This window comes from Chrysemys picta, chromosome 4, assembly GCF_011386835.1.
Source record: "Chrysemys picta bellii isolate R12L10 chromosome 4, ASM1138683v2, whole genome shotgun sequence".
Lineage (NCBI taxonomy): Eukaryota > Metazoa > Chordata > Testudines > Emydidae > Chrysemys > Chrysemys picta.
The window spans coordinates 87,966,017-87,992,337 of record NC_088794.1 but is presented as its reverse complement, the minus strand read 5'-3'; the positions used below and the strand labels follow the sequence as shown (position 1 = coordinate 87,992,337).

At 44.1% G+C, this 26,321-nt stretch overlaps 1 protein-coding gene across 4 annotated transcripts in view; it reads right to left on the bottom strand.

Annotated features, from left to right (window-relative positions):
• GALNT16 (polypeptide N-acetylgalactosaminyltransferase 16) overlaps positions 1-25,148 on the bottom strand; it is a 115,387-nt gene extending 90,239 nt beyond the window's left edge. For 3 of the 4 annotated variants that reach the window (XR_010600624.1, XM_005305922.5, XM_042849346.2), the window contains exon 1: positions 24,805-25,148. Coding sequence is in view for 3 of the 4 variants with exons in the window: in XM_005305922.5 (XP_005305979.1) it covers positions 24,805-24,999 (195 nt within the window). In the remaining variant the exon portion in view is untranslated. Of the gene's footprint in view, positions 1-24,438; positions 24,586-24,804 lie in introns of those variants that run through there. The other variant, XM_005305924.4, reaches the window with a different exon arrangement.
• Between the last annotated feature and the right edge of the window lie 1,173 nt (positions 25,149-26,321).

Below are 26,321 nucleotides of genomic sequence, written 5' to 3'. Positions count from 1 at the left end.
ACAGGGCTGGGGCTGGAGTGGGGGTGCAGGATCCGGGCTCCAGGAGGGAGTTGGGTGTGGGAGGGGACACAGGGCTGGGGCTGGAGTGGGGGTGCAGGATCCGGGCTCCAGGAGGGAGTTGGGTGTGGGAGGGGACACAGGGCTGGGGCTGGAGTGGGGGTGCAGGATCCGGGCTCCAGGAGGGAGTTGGGTGTGGGAGGGGGCTCAGGGCTGGGTGGGGGGTTGGGATGCAGACTCTGGGAGGGAGTTAAGGTACGGGAGGGGGTTCCGACCTGGGGCTGGAGGTTGGGGTACGGGAAGGGGTTCAGGGTGCAGGCTCCAGCCAGGTGGCACTTACCTCAGGCGCTCCCAGTCAGCAGCACAGGGGGCTACAGTTCCTGGAAGAAACCGGCATGTCCGGCCTGGCTCCTAGGCACAGGGGCGGCCAGGCGGCGTCATGCCTGCAGGCACCACCCCCGCAGCTCCCATTTGCTGAGGTTCCCGGCCAATGGGAGCTGCAGAACTGGCGCTTGGGGCAGCATGCGAAGCTTCCCTGATCGCCCCTGCGCCTAAGGGCTGCAGGGAAATGCTGGCCACTTCTGGGAGCCATGCAGAGCCAGGGAAGGCAGAGAGTCTGCCTTGGCCCCTCTGCACCGTTGACTGGACTTTTAATGGCAGTGCTGTCTTGAGCCTCCAGGGTCCCTTTTTGACCAGGCATTCCGGTTGAAAACCAGATGCCTGGCAATGCTACTACCAACTCAGACCTAAGTTAAAAGAGGTATAAATGTTCTCCTGGGGGAAACACCACTAATTAAGCCTCCTGCTATGGTGGTGATGCTGTAATGTTCCTCTGTTTTGTACTCTGCACTTCACTCCTTCCCCTGCAGCTGAAGTCTCCATGCACTACCCAGAGAGAACTGTGCTACATGCAACGGTGACAGTGAAGATAGGGTAGGAAAGTGCTGGATAGCCCCGGCCTACAGCCTTCCTAAGCATTGCAGCACCAGCTAAACTTAGAGTTCTGCCTGGCTGTGTTCCTTGGCGGGCAGTGGAGACGTACACAGTAGAGCTGCAACTGAGGTCAGGGTAGAGAACCTGTGGCCATTCAGTCTTCTCCAGCTCTGATGCTCATGACTGGTTTCACACTGCAGGGCAACTACACAGGTATTTCCCCTTCGATGATCCAGCAAGGGCACCCACTTCAGGCTTCCGGCTCCCCAGCCATTGCCTCTCAAGGATGGAGACCTGCATCTCTCTCCCTTCTGAGTAGGGTATTTCCAGGCTGAACAGATCTCTGTCTTAATTGTGATATCCCAGCCAAAGACAGGCTGCCTAAGCAGGCTTCTTTTGCCTTCTCTTCAGAGATTGTTAACAGTGTAAACACCACAGTTAATCTACCACACAGCTCTTGCTAAACAAGCACATTTTAATCTTAAGGTAAAAGCAATACAGAGAAAACACATTAAAAACAATAAAAGAACATGCATGCTAATGTGCTTACCAGAGATCATCCCGACTCCACCATGGGCTCTGGCAGGTCAGTAGGCCTTCAAACCCCACACAGAGATTTTCTTGTGGTTTCAAATTTGTAACGCTCTTTGCTCAGAACAAGAACAAGCACACAGTCCTATGGGGCCTCAGCAGGCCAAAGTCCTTCCAAGCTGTCCCTAAAGATTGGGGCCCTCCCTGGACTAACGGTCCTGTCTATTTGCTGGATCAGAAAGGAGGACAGTCAGTTAGTTTACCGCCAGGCTATTGATTCAAAAATGCTTTCTGGGTCTGTTGGTCCCGGAGAATCCAGTTTTAACTAGTTTATGTGAATTTCTCCATGAGGTGGTGCTTCCCTGGAGATGTTACAACCTGGGTGACTTTGACTAATCACCCCTGACTGTTCTCAGTTCCTGGAGGAGCTGTATTTACCAATCCCATTGAAATACATAACTTCCCCGGCCCTCAAGGTTATGTAAACCATTCATTTAATACAATAGACTCCAAAGATATTAAACTTAATTCAGTAAGGTTCATCCAGGAGATTCCTCTGTCATAAATGGCACTCCTCTATTTGCACCCTGCCCATTGCACAATGAAGGCTGTGCTTTGGGACTGTAAGTCTTCACGGTAGCTGTTCAAGCAACAAAGTCATTTCATCCAAGGCTATCCATTCAGCATTTGGAACTGAACTGAGATCTTGGAGATGAAAAGCAGCCTCTTGCCTCCAAATCCTCCACCCGACACTGAGTGAAAACCAATCTCAGGACAATTACCATTCCAGAGCAGTTCCAAAGCTTAAAATTGATCATGTCTTTTAAAAAAGCAAGCTTATGAGGGTCTTTCATCACCCACCAGAGCTGTGGCTTTAAGATCTTTCCTCAGCTATAACGTAAAAACCAATGTACCAGAACCAATCCCCAAATGACTGATATGTTCTGTCATTGAAAGCAGTGAAACATCATTCCACCATCTCCCTGTGCACATTACACACCCCAATTCCACCTCTTCCCAGAATAAAGCAGTCGCCTAGACCAAGAAAAGAATTTTAAACCAAGAGGCAAGAGAGCCCTTCTCGTTCCTTTACTTGTTTGCAATTTAAGTTCATCCTTTGCTGGGCACTCTCATGGGACTGGGCAAGCTATAGACTCTTCCCCTCCACAAACCAAGCAATGCTTGGAGCCGGCACTGTGGCTGGATTTGACTGGCATGAGAGGAATTAATCTGGGGCAATAGGTCCCCAATCAGATATCTCCACCTGGGAGTACCCAGTGGCAGGGAAAGCAGGGCACATCTCATACAAACCAGGCAGGCAGGGGTGTCCAAAGAGGATGCTGGTCAAAACCAGCTTCTCCCGTAAGTCCGGACCTGTCACATCTTCCAGAAGCATGACCACCTCAACCAGTAGCCACAGGCAACCTTGTAGAACTGGCTAATTCTCAGTGTTGAACTGTGAAGCAAAAACAAGAACAGTGCTGTTTTTTTGGTCCTTTTTCACCACACAGTGGTTTTAACTTTTTTTAAAACTCTTCTTCCTTCTGACGTTAAATATATCAGAGTTGTCCTTCTCTTCTCTTAGCTGGAGGACCTTGACCAGAACTTTGGAGGACTTTGATCAGGGATGTTGAACAAGGCTGACATCATAGCTGCAGCTCTCTCCACTTAACTGGAGAGGCGATGCTGATTAACAATCAGCACTCTCATTCCACTCTCAGTTATGGGAAGGGCCAGGATACAGCTTTGTGCAACACCCCTCTTCAGATTCACCTGGGTCCTTCAGCACAAGAGACCCTGCAAATATAAAACCCATGCAGATTTGTTTTAATTAATTGATACAGTTTACCTTTAAGATATGAGAGTTTTGGCTCATCCAGTTTTCTAAGGACAGCCTTGTCCTTTAATGTCCTATAATTTCTTTTTAAGTGTGGTGCTCCCCTGCCTCACAACAAATGACTATTCAGTATAAATAAGTTCCTATTTACTTCTAATTACTGACCTGTATCTCCTGTTCTCACAAGGTATATCTAGATCCACCACAATCCTATGTCCATGCCCCTTGACTTGCAAGCTACAAAATTAGAACCCACAGCAAAGCCACACTTAGGCCACTCCAGAGCAGAGAGAGAATGCACCAGACCCCAAATGGCAGCTCCTTTTCAAGCGACGTAAAAACCACACAACAATCCACTCCTCTCTTGGGAAGGCAGGTGGCTGAATACAGCATTGTTATAACTACACGTTTTCTGAGAACACGTTATTGGGAATTCCCATTTCATTTCTTCAAGTGATAAGAGTTGTAACAGAGCCACTCTCCTGGAGAATAAGGAGCTGAAGAGATATTCCCAAATCAAACAGGTTCCAATTACTTATCCACTGGAGTCAAATAACTTGTGCTCAAGTTATTTTCCCAAGACCTCAAAGCCAAGACCTACTGAATATATCAAGACTGGTGGAGAAGGGACTTTTACTTTTACCCTCTCTTAACTTTTATCTTAGGTAAGAGAAAATTGCTCTCAAGCCATTAATCCCAAATCAGGAGAGGAAAAGCTCCTACAAATCTCTTAGGATATACTTTTCAATCACTACTTCAACTTGAATTAAAGTATATGGTGAAACATTCTGTCACTGTACAGAAGAGGTGGTCTCTCCTGCTCCATTAATAATATGTATCACGTATCCATTCCTTAGCACACAAGCTCAGGCTGATAATAATTCCAATGTTTAAATCTGGTGATGGCCCTAGACCAGCTCACAGGACTCAAGGCCAAAGGGATTTTCCCCCATATTCACTCCACCAACAAAGCCAGCATTGAAACACCGTTTGTCCACTACTCCCACAACAATCTCTGTACTTCTTGTATACCATCCCTTATGCATCCAGCACCCCTATCTTGAGTTTGTCCACAAGGCTCCAGGGGCAGGGTTAAGTCCCCTGACAAGTCAGCAAAGGCTTGCAGAATAGTTTAAAGACTCCAACAAGCATTCCAAAGCTGCAGGGGTATCAGTTTGGAGTGCAAATGAGCCTCTTAAGGGCTGTAGGAGGGGAGAAATGCCTCCCATTCTGCTGTTTCCCATGCTACCCTTCTCCATTTCCCCTCTCTCTGCTGCACACTGCTTCCTCTCTTTTCCATTGCCCTTTATTCTGCCAACACCATTCATGTCCCCCTGCTCCCCTAACCCAGGGCCGGCTCCAGGCACCAGCTTACCAAGCAGGTGCTTGGGGCGGCCACTTCGGAGAGGGGCAGCACGTCCAGCTGTTCGGCGGCAATTCGGCGGACAGTCCCTCACTCCTGCTCGGAGCGAAGGACTTCCCGCCGAATCGCCGCCGCAGATCGCCATCGCGATCACGGCTTTTTTGTTTTGTTTGTTTGTTTGTTTGGCTGCTTGGGGCGGCCAAAACCCTGGAGCCGGCCCTGCCCTAACCTATGTGTTCTCACCAGTCCCACCACCACAAACATCTCTTAAGAGTCACTTAGAAAGTAAACACCTTAAGAAGTCCAAAAAATGGGGCCACCGGGGTTAGAAGACCATCTTGGGTGCAGGGAGGTAGGGGGACACTGAACAGCAGGGAGGCATGTCCAGGCACATCCCAAACTCTCAGGTAGGATCTGGGGAAAAATAAATCTTAGCAGTGTTTAAATGTGGTAACCTTTTATTTTTGAAAATGTCTTAATACACTCAGCTTGTCTGATCCAATTTTGTTGGAAAAATTCTCTTTTGACCCTTGGCAAGTCTCCTTAGCAATTGGTTTATACTTTGATGTCTGTCTCTGCAAGGGAAAGGGCTAAAAACTTCCACTAAAATAATAAATATAAGCGCTTAAGGGTAGGATTGCAAATGTGCTCTCCTCCCACCGATGTCAGGGATAGAACTCCCACTGACTTCAGTGAGAGCAAAGCTAGGCCAATGTGGAGTGCTTCTGACAATCTCACCCAACAGCTCCGGTAGCCATGTGGAGTCCTGTTTTAAGTTCCCTGGAGTCAGTGAGCCATTTTTACACTACTCTTTAAAATTGTAATAACTTTTCAAATTAGAAGTCTAATCAATTACTGCTCAGTGCTGTGCACTAGATTTCAACTAGATTAATCCAGTAAGCTACATTTAATCTTTCTTTCTTCCCTTCTTCTTCTTTTGCTATAAAGTGGTAAAAGAAATTAGACTTTTTAAACTCTGGTGAACAGCTCTGTGTTTAGGGTGTCATAATACTGAAAGTCCTTGTCCAATACAATTAAATTTGGTAGGTACCTTAGCACCAAAGCTAAACTACTACATTTGAGGAAGATTTTCTTTTGGTAGTCTATTTTTTCCCCCTGGGCAAGGCTTGGGGAAGGGGCAAATCTGTTTTATAAAAGAGATGCTGTTAAGATTCCACTGCTCCCTACAGTTTACATTTTTAACTTTTGGGATGAAGAAGTTTTGCAATGTGCAAATTTTAAAAATCTCCTCAACAAAGAACAGTCTCGTGGAACTATCCCAGCTCAAAGACAGCTATTCAATACATTCATAAAATAATGAAAAACGAATGGTGTCAGCACAGAGAGATCACATGGAGCTCCTATCCCTGACTGGGACTTCTAGGCTCTTCCACAATATGTATAAGTAGTAAACAACAACAACAGGGTGAAATACACACTTCTGCTGATGTACAGAATCCCTGTCCCACACCATATTAAAGAGAGAGAGAGAAAGAACTGTGCTTATGCTGCATTTTTCTTATTAAAAACTCAGTGCAAATGGCATATGTCTCACCTGAGGGATTTTACTCTAATCTGGAAACTGGCTCAAAGATAAATATAGTCGTACATTTATGTAAATAAGCCTCTCATTGACACCTTTGTCTTTTTATGTAGATGCCAGTGAAACATACCTGAAACGACTTACTATTGCTCATCTTGTTCCAGTCAAGAGTGAAGAACTTTCACCTTGTAACACATACAGTAGAGGCAATGGATTTGGAATGCCAGATCCAAAAGCCATCAAATCTGGAGAAATAGCATCCTTTGATATGAAACACTGAAATCCTTCATGCCACAAGTGGAATATATTATCTCATGTTTTTTCATAGAACTATGGATAATCAAAACTATGCCTAAATTCCAGCTGAGAGATGCCAATCAAATCATTTGCAGGACAGACATGTGAAAATGAAATCAATGGCGAGTGCTCGTCACCTTTGTAAATCAGGTCCTTAACCTTTCTGTGCCCCCAGTTTCTCAACTGTAAAATAGAATGATACTTACCATCTTTGTAAAGCATTTTTTGAGATCTTCATGCACATATGTAAGTGCAAAGCATCATTATGTTAGCAATAAGCAAATACTGAAGCACCTAAAACTTACTGCCTTCTGGAATTATTCCTCCACTAACCATTGCACAGTGCCCATAATAATCTACCATGATCAGATAACAATAAAATTACAGATAGAACTTCAACTGATACATTCTGAGACAGTAAGAGTATGTCTACACAGCAACTAGACACCCACGGCTGGCCCGGGCCAGCTGACTTGGGCTCGCAGGGCTTGGGATGCGGGGCTGTTCCATTGCTGTATGTCCAGGGCTCCAGGCTCTAGGATCCTATGATGTGTGGGAGGGTCCTAGAGCTCATCCTCCAGCCCAAGGCCGGATGTCTACACTGCAGTGAAACAGCCCCACAGTCCCAGCCCAAGTCGGCTGGCATGGGCCAGCCGCAGGTGTCTACTTGCTGTGTAGACATACCCTTAAGTCCCTGGTTTAATGCTCTGTTAAATGCCAATTAGTTCCAGCTAACGTGATATAGAAATCAGAAGCTACAGCTACCTATTTTCACATTTCTGACGCATAAACTATTACTTTCTAATTAGTGGCCACATGATCTTTCAGATAGAAATTTGTCCGTGCAGCAATGTGGATAGAACATTCCCTTTGGCATTGTAGAGAAGCTGACATTTACATTCTCCTTGAGTAAGCCACACCACAACCACTGATGCCTGAGAAAATACTTGTAGGCCAGTGGCTTACATGGGGCTAGATTTTCTGGTCTGTTCCAGCACAAATGGAACAGATTCCAATGGTAGCAGGCCAGTGGAGATTCCTCTTGAACAGGAAGTATTTTAAAATGTTAATTAAAACATATTAGGTAACATGTTTTTAAGCATGACCTATTTTCCTAGCCTAGCTACGGCCTTAGAAAGGAAGGATAGCTTTGCAATTCAGGCACCGGACTGAGCCTCAGGCAAGTTGAGTCCTATTGCTGGTTCTGCAACAGCACTGAATTCCAGTGCTAACTCAGGCAAGCCACTTAACCGCCGCTCCTCATCTGTAAGGTGAGGAGATGAACACTTCCTTTCCTCTACTCTTTGTCTGCTTTGTCCACGTAGATTGTAAATTTGGTGGGGGCCGTGGGAGGGCAGAGGCTCTCTTTTGCACATACAGCGCCTAGTACAAGGGGGTCCCCAGTCTCGAGGCTTAAAAAAAATCTCTATTAAAAAGGGATCCAAGTGAGATTCCCATGTACACAAAAAACACAACTGAACATGAAGACTATAAACAAATAAGCCACACAAGTATGTGGGAAATATGAATATATACATTTGCTTACAGATCATCTACTTTGTCATTTTTATTTCTAAGATTTATTTTTCACACCATCAATCCAAACTTTTTTTATATACAACAACGCTTCCAGTGACGATGACCTGGAGTTTACCTGGAAGAAAAATACTGAACAATTGATACCTTCAGATAAAAGAAAATTCTGATCCAAGATTTTAAAATCTTTTCCACTGAGACTCAGCTGCCACAGTCAGGTCTGGAAAGATGTGAATCTTTTGCGCTTATATTTCAAAATACCCTTCTGCTTCCATGCTTCATAATTCTGTCCTTGTCCCAGAGAGCTGTAAAAGCCACACCGAAAGCTCTATACACCACTTTGGAGACTTAGGCATAGCAGTGTGAGACATAATTTAGTGGAATTCTGAAGTACTACAGGAGAGCAAGATAAGAAACTTGATGCTGTAATGTGGATTCCAAACACTTAATCTGTTACAAGATTCAATTTCAGGATATGCTGGTGCACCTAATAAATGAATATTGCACATGGTAGCATTATGTTCCAAGAGCTCAATTTTGCTGTTACACTAGTTAGGGAGTTTTTAAACTGTCATTCTGTAGTCCTGGGATTCTGTTTTCCAATACGGGTGAAGATTCTTCCATAGATTTTCTTTTTAATTCAGATTTCTACATTTTAAATGAAATGATTCAATGTCAAAATTCCATTGAACCAAACTGAAGAAACTGAGCTATAAATACTAAGTAAGATTGCATGCTGTGTCTCTAGGAGTTGCAGCATGCATGGGAGAAGCCCGGGAGATGGAAGGCACAGGGTGGTTTAGGTTATCTGTGCGCCCTCTGGATTCTGGGCTGGTGAGGGGTCAGCTTGACACTCATGGGGCGGCTACTCTATATTATGTCAGACTCTTGTGGGAAGATCTGCATCCCAGAATCTCTGTAACAGCATGCAGTTTGGGAAATCCATTCCAACACACGGTCATGTCCCCAGCACATTTTTATACTGAGGCTGGTAAGGTGGTTTGCATTGGGCCACCTACAGTAGCCCATGCAGTGCCTGTGCTGAAGAATTCTCCCCCAGCTGACTGCAAGGAATCCTCCCCATTGTGTAATGTAATTATGGAGGGTGACTTATAGGAAATTTGACATGGTGTTGTCACTGGTTAGCAGCTCAAAGAGTATCCAATGCAGTAGCTGCAAGGAGAATGCAAAGGAGAAGAAAAGGTTAGAGAATCTAATTGCCCTCTTCTCCTTCAGCAGACAGTGATCATATCTTTTTATCCATTCCTGCCCCTAATTCATATGGTCTCTTAGCAGACATTTAGAAGAGAGAAAAGATATACAACAATCCAATCCCCTTTAAAGTTTAATGTGACAGTATAATTCTTTATCTAACAAGAAAGGGGGAAAATTGAGATGAGTTGGGACAAATTGAGAGGCCTAAATCCCCATTAACTAAGACACAAAGATTCAAAATGGTAAGAGGATTCATCTAAAGGAGTCCAGGGATATCCTATGCCTCAAAAGATGTCCACTCTGCATGTTGTCCCAGCAAGTTCTATGCTGGAGAGCTCTTAAAACCTGCTGCACTGATGACTTTACCAGAGGGGAAAAGCAGGAAGCCGTCCCAGCACAGCTGCGTCCCAGCAGGCACGCCCTAAGCAGAGCCACTCATTGCAGCCTACAGTTTTCCTTTTCAGCTAACTGCACAGATCTCTTTGGATGCAGTTTGGAGCATGAGGAAGTTAGCTACAAAACTAGTTTAATGACAAGCTTAGATGACCGAAGTAGACCAGCAAGTTTTCACTACTACTCTACGTGGCTGTGTTTAATCTATAGTATGTAGTTTAAACTTATTTTCATTTAAAATTACTTTAAATGGACTCTCTCTAGCATACACAGTACTGTCAGATGCAACACACATGCATCCAGGGGATTGTTTTTTGCAAAGTTAACACAACTCAGCAGATGTTAAAAGAACTGTACTGCAGGGTGCACACAGACTAGCGCCCCTGGAGTGCTGCTAGTGCACCACTGCCTTCCCACAATTCCCCACGTGTTCCCAGAAAAGACAAGCAGCTTCTCCCATAATGCACTTGAAAAGAATTCATAGAGCAGATCATTTTACTGCAGCGCAAGGACCCACGGGATATGGCCCTGAAAGTATTACTGCCTGCCACACAAGTGAGTGCAGCACCAGGGAGGCCCCGGCAGCTCAAGTGTTATTTCAATGTGGCCACTCTCATGCAAGTTAGCCTAATGTAAGAGACGTAACTCAAATGCAGATAACTTGAATTAACTCTGCAGCGAAGACATACTCTAAGACAGTACAAAAGCCTGTATTATATTGTTTGAGAAATAAAAATAATACGTGATCATGTAATTAATTACCATGTTGTTGTACTATATATATATATATATATATATATACCGTGAGTTAGACAAGGTTACACATATAAGTTCAACATTCCTAATTGGAGTGCTTTACCATCTTTACAATTCTCTAATGAAATTTCTTAAGAAAAATAGATGTAAAAAAGAAACTCTATTATATAGAATTAGTTGGCTAAATTCCACTGGAACACCCGATCCCATTCACTTTCCAGAAAGCCCCTCTCCTGTAAGCTAAGCCTTAGGAGCCATGCACTCGTCTCTTTACAAAACGCACAAGCCTTACCGCATTCATTGTGCCATTCACTAGATTTTTCACCGTGCACTTAAGTTAGCCAGGCACTTTGAGGTGAGTGAGAAAACTCCGTTCAGAACATTCTGCACATGGACAAAGTGCGATTTTCAATGATTCATAATTGAGTCTATCAAAAAGAACTTTTATGGGAACACTCAAAGACACCTCTCCACAATAAGAGTTCTTTCCCCACCCAAGCTTCAGCCCACAGCTGTTTCGACATAAGGCCTGTTCAAAAAAAGGTTTAATTTGTATTGCTTTAATAGTGAGGAAAATATATTCCCCCATTTTCCCAGTGCCCTAAAATAACTGTTTAAACTTTTATTTAAATTATTATTAACTTATTAATTATTATTACCATTATTGTTATTATTTAAAAAAATAGTCACCTGCACGGAGAGACCAAGACTGGAAACATTCAGCTCAAAAGGTGACAAATTTGGGAAGTTATAAGAGATTGAAAACAAGGGACTGGTAATGGAAAACTTCAGGCAGCCTTAACAGAGTGGTCACTATTGGCTCTCATTTAATTAAATGAGAAAGTACGGCTTTAACCCAAACCACTCAGAGACTTTTTGGAGGCTAAGTATCCAGAGAGTCAAATCTTATAACCATGAGCCCTGCCACAACACATCAGGAAAGTCTTAACATTGCCTCTTCAGGTTGACTAGAACCGTTTCCCTGCAGACAGTGAGCCCTCTCCTCTTTTCTTTCAAGTCAGAAAGTAGAACTGTGATGTTATGCAGTCTATATAGTTTTATAAAAACATGATAATAAGTGAATATAATGTAACTGGGATAGTTTTAGAAAAATATGGTAATAAGTGAGTATAACGTAACTGGGATATGCTTCATGCAAAAGGTCTCTTGTAAGGTATCATTACAAAGCTTATAATCTACTGAGTATGATCATCCGATTTGTAGAAATGTACCACTCTTGTATCTAAAACTAGAAATATAAAATATAACTCTGAGGGCCTATTGTAATTATGTAAAGTGTAGGCCATTAATGATGGTTTGGAATCTTGATGACTCCCATTAACAAGGACCATTGTCTGCAGATGGCTGTATTTACCTGTGAGTCTTCCTGTATATGTGTGTGCTGGCAAGTGGGCAATGAAGTCTTGCAGTGACATGTGATCAGGTCACCTGAACTGGAACCCATCTTTAACCTGGTGCTTTTCCAGTGAGGGGGGGTGGAAACCCAGAGGGACAAAGGGTTCCCGCCTTATGCAAAAGATATATAAAGGGGTGGAACAGAACAAAGGGGAGAGAGGAGCCATCATGAAGAATCCCCTAGCTATCACCTGAGCTGCAACAAGAGCTGTACCAGGGGAAAGAATTGTGCCCAGGCCTGGAAGGTGTCCAGTCTGAGAAGAAACTTACTGAAGCATCTCTGAGGGTGAGATTATCTGTATTCAGTTTGATTAGGCATAGATTTGCGCATTTTATTTTATTTTGCTTGGTGACTTACTTTGTTCTGTCTGTTACTACTTGGAACTACTTAAATCCTACTGTCTGTATTTAATAAAATCACTTTTTATTTAGTAATTTACTCAGAGTATGTATTAATACCTAGGGGAGCAAACAACTGTGCATCTCTCTCTATCAGTGTTATAGAGGGCGAACAATTTATGAGTTTACTCTGCATAAGCTTTATGCAGGGTAAAACTGATTTATCTGGGTTTAGACCCCATTGGGAGTTGGGCATCTGAGTGCTAAAGACAAGCACATTTCTGTGTGCTGTTTTCAGGTAAACTTGCAGCTTTGGGACAAGTAATTCAGACCCTGGGTCTGTGTTGGAGCAGATGGGAGTGTCTGGCTCAGCAAGACAGGGTGCTGGAGTCCTGAGCTGGCAGGGAAAACAGAAGCAGGGGTAGTCTTTGCACATCGGGTGGCAGCTCCCAAGGGGGTTTCTGTGATCCAACCCGTCACAAGAACGTAGCTAAGAAACAGACACATCTGCCAGATTTGCATTACCCAATTAAAAAGAACACGGCAGAAGTCAGAGCAGAAAGGATCCCACTATAAGCAGCCAAGAGAAGGCAATTCCAAAGGGAACACACAGCTGCCTATCAAACGGCTAGGTTCAATCAGCACTGGAAAATTGCCCATGCTCTGAAACCATATTTCACAACATGGGCAATTTCTCTGTATAAATGGGGCCCTGAAGACCTCTCTCTCTCTCTCTCTCTCTCATTTTTATGTATACACATACGTGCGCGTGCACACACATCTCACTGTCTAAATAACAGCATACAACTACAAGCACAATCTTGCCTCATGAGCATCAGTGGGGAATGGCCAGGCTCTAGTCCCTCTTTTCCGTTTTTGGATAATAAATAAATAAATAAAGGTGCTCACAAAAGTGAAAGTGTGATCTATAATAGTGAATGGTAGAGACCAGCAGGCAGTGTGTAAGCTTTACCAGTCAATCCGCAACTGTCAGTCCTCTTGAATGCAGTCCTTGGCTTTTCACACAGCTCTGCAAAGCACTTCATTCTTGACCTGCAGCAGCCTCTGCTAGTCTGCTGCTGAGACACCATCTGCCGCCCCACCCCCAGCTTTGCTAGTGCACCTCAGTTCTGATTTGCAGCAGTTTCCAATATGATAGTCACTCAGGCTTACAACAATCATACTAGATGGTGTAGTGCTTTGGGATGTGAATACACCAATAACCTGGTAAAAGCTGCTCAAAATTTGGAATTTCTGTTCAACAGGAAATTCCGGCATTTTGAAATTTGTTTTCATACAAATCCGAACAAAAAAAATTCTCATGAAATGAATTTTTTTGAAAACAATTCATTTCAGGTCAATCGCAACGTTCCATTTTGAGAAAACAAACATTTCATTCCTACTTTGTCTCTTTTTACATTACAATTTATAATATAAAATAAATATTGACACAAAAAGTCATTTCTAAACAAAAAATCACAATGTTCCATTCTGAGACGGTTGAAATTTTTCGACTATATCAAAATACTTTTCCAGCTCGTTTTTCAAAAGGAAATTTAGTCAAAATAAACACGTTCCCACGGAAAGTTTTGATTTCAATGAAACAGTATTTTCCAATGCAAAAACATCCTGCTGGAAAAATGTGGACCAGCTCTAACCCTGCTGGAGCGTGCACGGGAAATGCTCAGACAGATAGCATCTAGGATGACAGCTTATACAGCTGAGCCACTCTCATGCCATCCAACACAAGTTCACCTATTAGCCAGCCCTGTATAGCTCCTGTCACCTGAAGCACTTAAAAAACATTCATGAACTAAGCCTCACAACAGCTCCATTTTACAGATGGGGAAACTGAGGCATAGCATAGTTTAAGTGACTTACCCATTGTCACAGACTGAGACTGCGGTTCAACCAGGAACAGAAGCAAGGTCTCCTGATTCCCAGTCCCGTGCCTTAACCACAAAACCATCCTTCGTTTCTACCTAACTGAGGTACAGGTTAAGAATGATCAATTCACACCTTATCACACTTCATGGCATGAAACCCAAGACGGAGGAAAAAACTGGAAGATATGATTGAAGCAGTGAAAGGAAGGAAAATGCAAGAGAATAAAGCCAGTCAGAGAAGAGGGAAAGGGTTACCAAGTTAGAACCAGCTAGACTCTGGGACATGTAGAACTTCTTAGAAGATGGGATCTAGAGAGGCTCCTGTGGTGTGAAAGGTGTTTTGCAGCAGTTCCCAGGACAAACAGAAACAGGCCTAGTCAGCCTCTCCTTTAGAAAGTTATTTTATCCATTACGAAGGTAGATGCTAGTTCCAACCACTGAATTACTTCCTATCTGGTATGGAAGCTCAGTAGAGAAAGACACGGACACAAATAAGAACAGTAAGCAAATGGCTAGAATATTTTTTCATCCTCAGCACAATTGACTCTGTTTCTTTTACTCCCTTTCTGCTGTGCTGTGTTTTTCCAGCAAGGATAATTAAGTCATATTTCAACACTGACAACCACAATACAGCTCAGTTAAAATGGAAAGAATGATTTTTTTTTCCTGTCCTGACTTCATCTTCAGGCATATGGCAGTTCATATCCTCCTCAGGTGAGCATCAAGAGACAGGATCCATGCTTCACTTTGCAGTGCCTGCAAGCAGATCTGGTATTGCAGTGTTATTACATGTAATGACTATGCTATTGCAGGGTGTAGCCCTTTAAAAGAGCCAAGGATTTGAGAATCCTCCCCTTCACCTATGCTCCATCCAATCAGGATTGTAGGGCAAACTGGAAAGCTCCGGACTCCAGTGTGTGCATGTGTATTACCAGGTTTTAGTACTGTGATCTCTGATGGGGGACATTTTGCAGACTGAGGCAAAGACTATGGGGAGAGCCTCACATGGGAAGTGGCTGTGGATTACTGAAGCACTAGCTGCCTAAACCTTGGAGCAAGTGATGGATGTGTTCCCTAACCCATACGCTCCCACCCACTTTGTTGGAAAGGGTCAGAGAAGGGATCATCTTTCTGTTCTGTGTTTGTACAGCACTTAGCATGAATGGGTCCTGGTCCATGGTTCGCGCTCCTAGGCGTTGCCAAAATATAAATAATAAGTAGACTGTGGGGTTAACTTAAGGAGCACCTCACCTTTGGCCCCACCAAAAAATCATGCCACAGGCAGAGCAGCATGCTCTCCAAGAGCAGAATATTGGTAGAACCACCTAGCCACTTGAATTCAGAATTAAGGTACTGAGGGAAGCCCTCAGACACAGCTGACAGGATTTTTTTTAATTATTGTGATGGGTTTGTTTTGTTTATTTTACTTAAATTTTTTTAAGCCCCATGTGTGCCACTGAAACAAATTAAATATGAAATCATTTTCTGCCATTTAGGCAAATAGCATTCCTACAGTTCCAAAATGTAAACACTGTAAATAAAATATAAAGCTGTCAAACTCTTACAGAATCTTGCTTGTGCAGTAACACTCCCAGAGACGCATTTATCAACCATTCTTATTCTACAGAGCTGGCATAGCTCACTCACCTGTGGTTTGTGAGAAACATCCAAAGGACAGCAGAAACCACAAGCATCGTGGGCCTTGCCACAACAGGAATATGTACAACAAACCTTAAGTGTTAGAGGTCTTGTCCCCTGAAGTGAATATCTGCCTACAATAAACCACAGACTTCATGGGCCTTCACATGAGATAAAAATTTTCAACCACCTCTGAAAAGCAGCCAGCCACCTTTGGGATGAAATGCAACACTCATAGATCTGCAGGACAGAAAATGTAGCATACTTTATCCAGTTGAAACCACAAGGAGAATTTAATTACACAGATAGATTTAGTGTTCTGCAGAAATTTCTAGTACCTCTACTCTTGCAAAAGATGCCATAGAAACATTAATGACTAGGCCTGCTCGGGTACACGTTTTCACATCTCACCAATATCACTGGACTGAGCTCTGCAAGCTTAGAAAAATGGATCCTTCAGCCAAGGGAGTCAAAGTTCTGGGAATGGAAGACTGGTAAGGAAACTACCTTGAACAAAGACTGTAGCTTGGTAAGTCAGGTCTTAGCCATTAGAAAGTGTATTTGATTTTATCTATTTGTAATTCTTTCTAACTTTAGTTCTCCTACTTGGTATCACTTAACCTATGTCCTTTTGTTAATAAACTTGTTTGTTTGTTTTTTACAATAAACCAGGTCAATGCTGTACTTGAAGGGAAGGGTGTATTTACCCCAGTTAATTTAATAAGCTGTGATGTTCTTTTGTCTCTTTAAAAGGTGCAAACGGACCTTATTATTTCTCTGAGTGTTCCAGGAAAGGGCTGGACACTGCAGAGCACATGGATTTGGGAAAATTTGCTATTGGGGGGCAGTGGAGTCCATCTTGCCGGGGTAACCAGAGGGACTGTGGTATTGTAGGCAGGCTGCTGCGGTCAGAGTGCTGAACCAGGGCTGCTTAACTCACCCACACTCAGTGCAGGCTTGTATGCTGGCTGGAAGCGTCCAGACAAGAGAGCTTTGGCAGCACAGTACTTGGAGGCACTCAGGGCTATAGGGCAGGTGGTGACAGGTCTGGATTGTACCCCAGAATGTGACAGTACCTCCACCAGCAGCACAACGCTTCTTCACGCACTGGGACATGGGTCCCATCCAGTATGCAAGGGAAGAGCAAAACCTACTGAATCACCAACGCAACTTCTTGTGGCATCCGGATTTTTCATGAGGGTTTCCCATCAGCATTTTGCTTTCTCAGAGGGGTCTCCCAACCAAGTATTAAACAGGACAGACCAGCGGTGTAGTGGTAAAAAAAAAAAGAAGTGGGTGAAGGTGAACTAAACTTTTTGGCACTCCAGACTGGACGGTGGTAAATGCCATATTCCTAAAATGAGAAGTTGGTAAACTCTGTTTACACATGTTTATCCTCAACTACACTACTGGAATAAACCCAAAGAAGGGGAAAATGCTCTTGTGAGCCTACTAGTATCCAGGGAAGAACCCCCTTCTTCATATCCAGATGATACAGGCATTCTGTGAAGGACACTAGCAGAACTATGGGCAGGAGAGTTAGCCACACTATGGACAGAACAGTTTACGTTCACCCAGGACTTGGACTCTAGGGATGGTTCTCATAGAGTCCTATGACTTCTGGTGAATCAGCTATAAGAAGGAAAGAATTTGAGATCCGAACCATAGGTCTCCATCAAAGCAGGCCAGGTTCTAGAATGTGGAATCTGTGAAGGCATGCAGATAATGGCCCAACAACCCCTCCTGCAAGCTAGTTTTAGCAAGACCCTCCTTCAAGACAGTCCTGCATTCTAGCATGAGGAAGAGCCCAAGAACTCTGCAACATTCCTCTTTCCTTTAATGATGCAGGAGAAGAAATAGTTTTCTGTGGGGGAAAAGGTCATTTTAAGAAAAACATCAATATTTCACAAGACGCTGAATATTATGAGGCATTCAAAGGTTTGCACAAAAGTCTGAACTGCTTTGGATTCTCTCCGAATCCAGTCTGATCACCTACTTTGTAGAGCACATCTTATACAAAAATGCAGATTCAATGAGCAGCCTTAAAGAGATCAAACAGGCTGGCAGGGACTGCCACTTTATGATCATGTACAGATGCAAATCAATTTGCATCGACCCAGCGTGGTAGAAGAAGAAACTTGGTTAAATTCTTAAACCGGGACAACAAGGCAAATTATTGACTATGGGACGGTCAAGCACAAATTAACTAGGAAGAGTAAAATTCTACAGAAACCAGATTTCTCCCAGCTCAAAAGGACGCTTTTATGAGCTGTGATATATTCTTAATTATTAGGTTCTACCTCCTCAGCAACACAGCAGGACGTGAAATAAAACCTGTATTTCATGAGCATGGTAAAGTGCCGCTACAGGGAGTTCTTTCTCTTGCAGTTATTTTATTTATTTATTTGGGAGCCACCTGTATTCCCATAGCTACAGCACTGAAACTGACAAGAACTGCCTCCAGGCAGGCACACAAGCCTAGGGAGCCCAGTGGGATAGAAACCTCTGTAGAATAAAAGAGATCGCCTATTGAACCATGAAAGATGCAGTTTATCCCAGTTGTGAGTGAAATATCATATCTGGTTTTGACAGCAGCAAATGGGAAGGGGGGGAGGGACGACATAACCATTCCACAGGACTATTAGGGAGCTCAGGAGCACCAGTAAATGTCAGCTAGAAATAGCTGGTTCAGACATGTGAAGTGTAAGGGTATCAGAGTTTGAGGGTATCAGATCTAGCAGGGGGCTTTTTAAAATGCACACACGCACTCTCTATTTCCCCAATAGTTTGTTACAAATAAATAGAACTGATTATCAGTAGAGTGCTAAATTGCAGTTAAATCTATCAGGATCTAAAGGGTGTAAGAGGATAGTAAAAGGGGGAGCAGGGAGAATGGCCTTACAGCTAAAACGCAGGACTAGGAGTAAGAAGATCTGTGTCCTTTACCTGACTCTTCCACTGACTCACTGTGTGACCCCGGGCAAGTCTCTTAACCCCCATGCCTCACTTTCCCTATCTGTAAAATGGAGATAATACTGCTCCCTATCTCACAGTAGGTGGTGAAGCTTAATCCACTCATGTTTGCAGAGTATTTTGAAATCTTCAGACGGAAGGAGAGAAGGGTAAAGGATTTGTTAACAAACACCAACAGGGGAGATGTATTATTTAGGCTGGTCAAAATGGATATTGATACAAAATAGAAATGGATACAAGGCCTTATGTCTCAGGCTCTCTTTCTACCACACCAAAGAGTAATGGGATTTTATGGAAGGAAATATAGACAGAATATTAGACAGTGAGATCTATCAGCTGTAGAATAGTCTCCTAAAAGATGTGAGGGACATTGCTTGGGATGTATAAAACTGGATAGGACAAGAGTATGGGAGAATAAACCATAGGGAACAATCCTGTACCAGCCCTGCAGGACAGACAAGATCATAGATGCTGGAACTAGGGGTGCTGCTGCACCCATGGCTTGAAGTGGTTTCCATCATATACAGGGTTCACAGATTGGTTCAAAGGCTCTCAGCATCCCCACTATACAAATTGTTCCAGTGTCACTGGACAAGATCACCCAACTCAATCATCAGTAATTCTCTAGTAAAGGTGGCCATATGCCCAGCCTTTGATTATTGGGGAAATGCAAATTATTACTATGCCTTTTGCATCATCACCACCACTACATGGAGAGACAGCAGTGAGGCTCCATTTTCAAAACTGTGCATCAGCCATGTACCTGACATGCAGGCATTCGCTGTGTGACAACAGTGGCTTCACTCTCCTCAAAAGACTCACGTTTAGGACCACGGATTTTACAGGGCATGAATGTACTGGGCAGCTTTCTCAGTCTTTTGGGAAGGGAAGCAAGTGTCCATCACATCTGTGCTAACAGAGATGGAAGAAAAGAGGCGAATGATTAACCCATTGAAATTCAGTGTGTAAGTATTGCCAAGAACCCTTTGATCACCCATTTTAAAGTTTCTGTGTAAGGGAAATCTATGGGGAGCTGAAGACATCATCCCACTGGGGAGAAAGAGAAAGGAGGGCACATTTATTGGAATGCTGTTTTTCAGAAAAGCCCAAACGCTGCAACAGAGAGAGCCATGTGAGCAACGTGCAGGAGCCTCAGGGATACTCCTAAGAAAAGTACCATGTTGTTAAACATAAAAAATAAATATCCAGGACTGTGGTATTTGCTCCTTCCTTGAGAAATGAACAGGGAGTGCTTGTTGGCTCAATTCACCAGCAACCAAGTCCTGCAGCTCAGCTGATCAGATTCTGATTTGTTCTCAGCCTGCAGTTTATTAAAAAAAAAGAGTGACCAGAGAGAATGTATTTTGGGTGAATTTTTAATCCTTCCCATACTAGTCTGGGTTAATCAAGCTGTGGGTGGGTTACTCCAAGAAGGGTCAGAATTCACCCCCAACCTGTACCCAGGCAGCAGGGCTGCACCTCACTCCTTTCACTGCTGCTCTTTCCGCCTACGAGTCAATAGCATCCACTGCCCTTCTGGACCACTGATGCCAGGTAAGGATGGATTCCCACGGTTATCCCAATAACTATTCTGTGCTAGCCTGTTTGGGATTGGTGCTGGGCCCCCTCTACAGCCTCTCTAGGGATGCCATGATCCCCTTCATGCAACTGTTTCATTTTCACACGCCTCATCACTACACAGCGGTGCAGATAACTTTGTGATAACTGCATGTGAGTGAGCTTGCCCCTTTGGATTCTGTGGGCTGTATTTAATATTAAATAATAACAGTAACTCAGCACTGAGCATTTGCCTTTGGCTCTTGGGCTGTATTTTGGGTCCCCCATCCTACAGGAACAACCACCAGCTATTTGTAGATCATGTGCGGTCTTTGGTGAGGGAATTTGGAGAGCCAGACACACAGAAGTTGAGCTTTGTCTGTAACTATGGCTATGTCTACAATGGCAAGTGAAAGACAAAACTTTTTAAGAGGTGTTAAAAAAAAAAAAAACATCCCCCTGAAAGACAAAAGTTTTGTCGATGATAAGCACCGGTGTGAACAGTGCTTTGTCGGCAGAACGCCAACGCCGCTCGTTGCAGGTGGAAGTTTTTTGTTGGCAGGAGCACTGACAAACAGCTGCTAAACTGTGCGTCTTTTAGAGGCACGGCTGTAGCGGCACAGCTGTGTCACTAAAAGCTGCGTAGTGTAGACATAGCCTATAGCAGATTTTTACTAGTCCATCTACATGTTTATTTCAGAAGGGACAACAGCTTTGCAGATGATTTCCAAAGCTGACCTAGTCAGTATGTTCATTTATTTTTTTAAACCTGAGGAGCTAAATCTGTTGATTTCAGCGGGGATTTGGAGCAATCAAATTTTTGAATTGCTCCGCTCCGGCTCCGCTCCAGCTCCGGGCAAAAACCTACTGGTCTGTGCTCCAGCTCCAGGCTCTGCTCCAAAGCCCTGGATTTCAGTGGGATGAAACCAAGGATGACTTTTGTCCCAGAGAGGCCAAATTTTAAAACTTCTGTGCCTAGAACAGGGATTTGAGTGTCCAATATTATCTAGTCTAAGGTATTTCTTGGAGACCCATCACTGTAGCACCTGACCTCCCACTAATGATTAGGGTTGATATAGAGATTTCCATAGCAGACTCAAAATTTTAGGCACCCAAGTTTGAAATTCAGGCTCACATTGGCCATCAGAAGTCAGGCAGTTATTTCGTGGCCTTGCTATGTGCTCATTCTCCATTTAGTCAGCTGTAGGTTTTACCTGGAGATATTTTTATTTTCCATCTCAAGAGGGGATAAAATGAGTCCCGTAAAACCCCCAAAGGCATTTCCATTTTTTTAAACATGTCATTCACCTGGGATTTGCAACGGCACAGAGCAGAACTTCTCGACTCACTTGGCCGAAGAAGAGATTTGCAGACAAAAGCAGTAAAAAGAGAGTTTTAAAACTACAAAACAACGTGTTTCCAAAGGATCTTAATCACATTAGGATGAGGCTCAAACAAATCCCCAGATGCCAGCCACAAAAACCAGAGATACATCTGAATCTGGAGCCAAACTGTGTGGCTTACCTTAACAATTCTATAGTGGGCCAAACCAAAACTGTAAATCTAAACACCCTGGAACTTTGGAAAAGTTAACAGCCAATAGATACACCTAGTAAACAAATAGTGTTGACATTGTTTATTATGCAAAGTAATTAACTCCTTAAGGAGACCAGAGATGAAGGCACTACAGAGCCAGGAGCACCTGTTTCTCTATATATTAATAGCTTCTGTTCCTGTATAAAAGCAACTAAAACGTCACATTTTATATGCATTGAAAAATCACAACCTTCGCCAAGTGCGCCTAGGAGAGAGCCTGCAGGAATGCATGTCAACCACCCTGCTCTCCAGCTTCTCTGTCCACAGATCTTCCCCCTCCCACCCCAGACTGGCTCCTCGGTTATTCCTCTGCCTCACCTCCTCCCAGCGCTGTCTCTAGCAATCCAATGAGACTGCTACAAATGGGACTGACTGCTTGTTATTCACATTCCATCACAGTAAAGTCCCGTTACTCTCTCACTGTGGTGCCAAATCAACAGTAATGCCACCGCAGGGGGTCACATCAGCAAGAATACGGCATTTGATTGGCTTGACTCTCACAGCAGCAGACAGAACATTTAGGAAAGTACATTGTGTATATAATATATTTGAGAAACATGGTCACTCAGAAGATCTGACTGCTTCCATTCTCCTGCTTCTTGTACAAACTGATCATTGCAGGGGTCAGGAAGAAGTATTCCATGTACAGCACTGCACAGTCAGTCAGGTGCATTACAGGGGGGTTTCACCTTCCTTTCTCCCATTACCTATTGGCCACTACTGGAGACAGGAATCTGGAGTAGATAGACCAGTATGGTAGCAAATCCTATGACTCCAATTACAGAGAGGAATGGGGAGGCAGAGAGCAGCATTATCCCTCTGTATTAATGGGTTTGGGATGGAAGCCCAGGTCAGTCTGACCCATCCCTATTTTTTTTAATGACAATTTTTATGGTTCTCCACCAATAATGCCATATTTTAATAATAATGACTACAGTTTATCATCACACCATTTGTGTATGTCTATGAGCATGCGCACATACATATCACACATTAGTAATATAATAAGACTTGGCACTTCTACAGCATCTTCCCTCTGAGGATTTCAAGAGGTTTTGCAAACATGAAGGCATGAAGTCACACAACCCCTCAGAGAGGTAGCTAAGTTTATGATTTCCCTCATTTTACAGATGGAAAAACTATGAAACAGGCAAAGTGGCTTGTCCAAGAGCACACTGGAAATTGGGATCTCTGTGGCCCAGTTAGGAACAGACCCCAGGTCTCCTGACTCTAGCCTTACACCTTCACCACATGACCTTTCTTGTAGAGTTCCTTGGTTATAAGGCAACATACGGAAGCCAACCTGTGGAACTCTTTGCCAGAGGATGTTGTGAAGGCCAGGACTATAACAGGAGTCAAAAGAGAACTAGATAAGTTCATGGAGGATAGGTCCATCAATGGCTATTAGCTAGGATGGGCAGGGATGGTGTCCCTAGCCTCTGTTTGCCAGAAGCTGGAAGTGGGTGACAGAGGATGGATCACTTGAGGATTGCCTGTTCTGTTCATTCTCTCTGGGGCACCTGGCAACAGTCACTGTTGGAAGACAGGATACTGGGCTAGATAGACTTTTGGTCTGACCCAGTATGGCCGTTCTTATGTTATATATATATATATATACACATATATATACACATATATATATATATATACACACACCAATTGTTAAAGCATCTCTCATAGGATCTCATAGTGTTTTATACACATTAATAAATTAAGCCTCGTGACCCCCATGTGATGGTTACACATTAGCCCTAATTTAAAGATGGAGAAACTGGGATATTGGCCAAAGTTACAAAGCAAGTCACTAAGAAAAGACAAGAATCCTGGTGTCCAGGCTCCTACTCTAACTATTAGACCATGCTGTTTCTGTTCCTTTCCATGTCTGTGTAACCAGATGATTCATAGACAAACATAAACAATGACATCTTCCAATTTCTGAGCGGTCTTACCCAGGTTACCACTGAGAATGGACTCAATGAGTTTTTTATTTGGTTATTTGTATTATCTCTTACAGTAAATAGTGGCTTTTTATTATTACCTTGCAGCCTGAAAGAGGAAAAACCGAAAGACCGTAATGGTTCTTATCTCCCCTAATACAGGGAGAGCAGAAGCTCTATTTGACCCCACTGCCAAACTCCTGGACATCCCCAGGAAAAGCAGAGTGCAGGTCTTTTTGATACAGTGCCTCAAATGGGGCCCGGGGGTCAGAAATCAAATAGGTGGGAAGCAGGGAGCCAGTCTGGATGTAAGCAGGGATAAACCAGGGCTGCCTACCCCTCCTGTCTCCTCTGAGCTCAACCGAAACATGAGTCTAACAGCAGAGAGCTTCCTCTGGCTTAATTCAGTTTTAACTTCCAGGCTCGCACGCTGTGCTGTGCTCTCACACTAGGATGTACAACAACTAATGGATGATGCAGCTGAGACCACCAAACCCGCCACATGGCAGTGTGGGTGTTGCAATATTACTCCCCCAGGCCCTGACCCTCACAATCCTTCCAGAGCAAGGATCATGGAGCCCAGGACCGAAGAAACTGTTTTCTGCAAATGCAAATCCTTCTGGCCTCATTTAAAACATGCAGCTTGAATACAACCCAAAAAGCCTTCACGGCTGCTTCATCCACCCCTTTCTTACCAAACAGGAAATCCAGCTCCCAGTCAAACAGACCCTGGCCATCCAGTGGACACGACTTGCAAACACTTTACATTCAGCGGTAGTCTATTTCTCCAAGCCTTTGGATAGTGCTCCCCAGTTGTAAGTGCTGTCATGGTTACAAGCCAGAATGCTAAAATAAATATAAAGAAACCCATGCAAACCTAACACCTCCTCTAATGTATCCCCCCCTTCATTCACCAGCCCCCACCAATCTCTGACAAACTAGATTAATGGTCCTGCCAACACCTCACCCGGCAGCAGCACCAACATGCAATGCAATTTCCCTGCATCAATCGCTGCTGAAGAATTAAAATGTGATCCGCTCTGCGAGCGTGTCTCACTTACAGTGAGGGGGATGGTCCCATCTTCCCTGTGGCTCTCCAGCCTCGCAGCTGATCTCTGCCCATTTCTGCCGCTGCTGCTAGGGGATTTGCTGGATGCTGCTGAATGAGGCTTGTTGTCCTGCCATAAGTAATAGAAAGTGCCCAGGATCCAGGCTACAGTCAGGATTGCAATGGCATTAGCCCTGATCCTCCTCATCCCGAAAGCCCCAGTGGAGCGTGGGAGCCTGATAAACTGGAGAAGAGGTTGGGGCTCAGGAGAGAGACGGGTCAGGTCTGTGTAAGGGGGGTGGGGGAGAGGAGGGGGCTGGTGACAGGATTCTCCCTCTCTCGGTTTGGCTGGCTCTTACAGTCACAGCTGTTTGTTTTAGCTCGGCTCTCACGGCTCAGTCCTGCAGAGCAGAAAAAGAGAGCGAGATCCTCAGGGTCCTAATGCCCTTTCCTCTAAAGCCCACCGATGTGATCAGACGCACGCTGGGAGCCGGACCCCTAACGGTGCCAGCCTAGCATTGGACCCTTGTGGCGGGAATGGACCGAACGCGCTAATGGGGCGTTTCCATCCCGAGTTCAGATGATCTCTCAGCGGCCCCCCTGGAGCTCTTGGAGTGGGCGGGAGTCTAAGGTTTCATTTTAGTGCTGGTGTTCTAGGGGACATGAGAGCTAAGGGTTAATTATCAACTGCAGAAGAGGGAGTGTGTGGGTGCGGGGGGGGGGGGTATTTTTGCATTGATGGGTACTAGGTCGTGCCCTACGATTTGCACAACATTCATTTCAGGTAACAATCGGCTGGAGAGAAGGTGCCTGGGATCCATTTCAACATACGTCAAGACATTTACCTGGAACCATCACAAATGAAGGGTCCGTAGCGCAGAGGACTCTGTCTCTCTGGTCTGTGAATCCAGCTGAAAAGAGAAGAGAACTAACCTAATGTCAAATAGGTTTCTAAAGGGACCTGAAGCTGACCAGTGGTTACAGATGGTGGAATACCTCTGCCCTACATGCCTTTGGCAAGTAATTGTGCTGTCAGTGACTCACACTCCTCTCTCTGAGTCAGCGCTGCCTGAGCACATGCCCAGCATGACGATAGGGGATGCTACACGGTTGGATGTGCTGGCTTTCTGGCGAGACATGAAGCCATGGTCTTGAGAACTTGTGGTCTTAAGAGTTCCATTGTCCCTTTCGCAATAGTAGGGATTCAGTCCTTGCGTCCTGGTCAGGTTCCAATTACACTTTGCCGTCTTACATTCCTCTTTCAAAAGCAACAGAGGGTCCTGTGGCACCTTTGAGACTAACAGAAGTATAGGGAGCATAAGCTTTCGTGGGTAAGAACCTCACTTCTTCACTTGTACAAGATGTAAAGGTAGCCATCTTACAGCAAAAAAACTTCAGGACCAGACTCCAAAGAGAAACTGCTGAGCTCCAGTTCATTTGCAAATTTGACACCATCAGATCAGGATTAAACAAAGATTGTGAATGGCTATCCAACTACAGAAGCAGTTTCTCCTCCCTTGGTGTTCACAC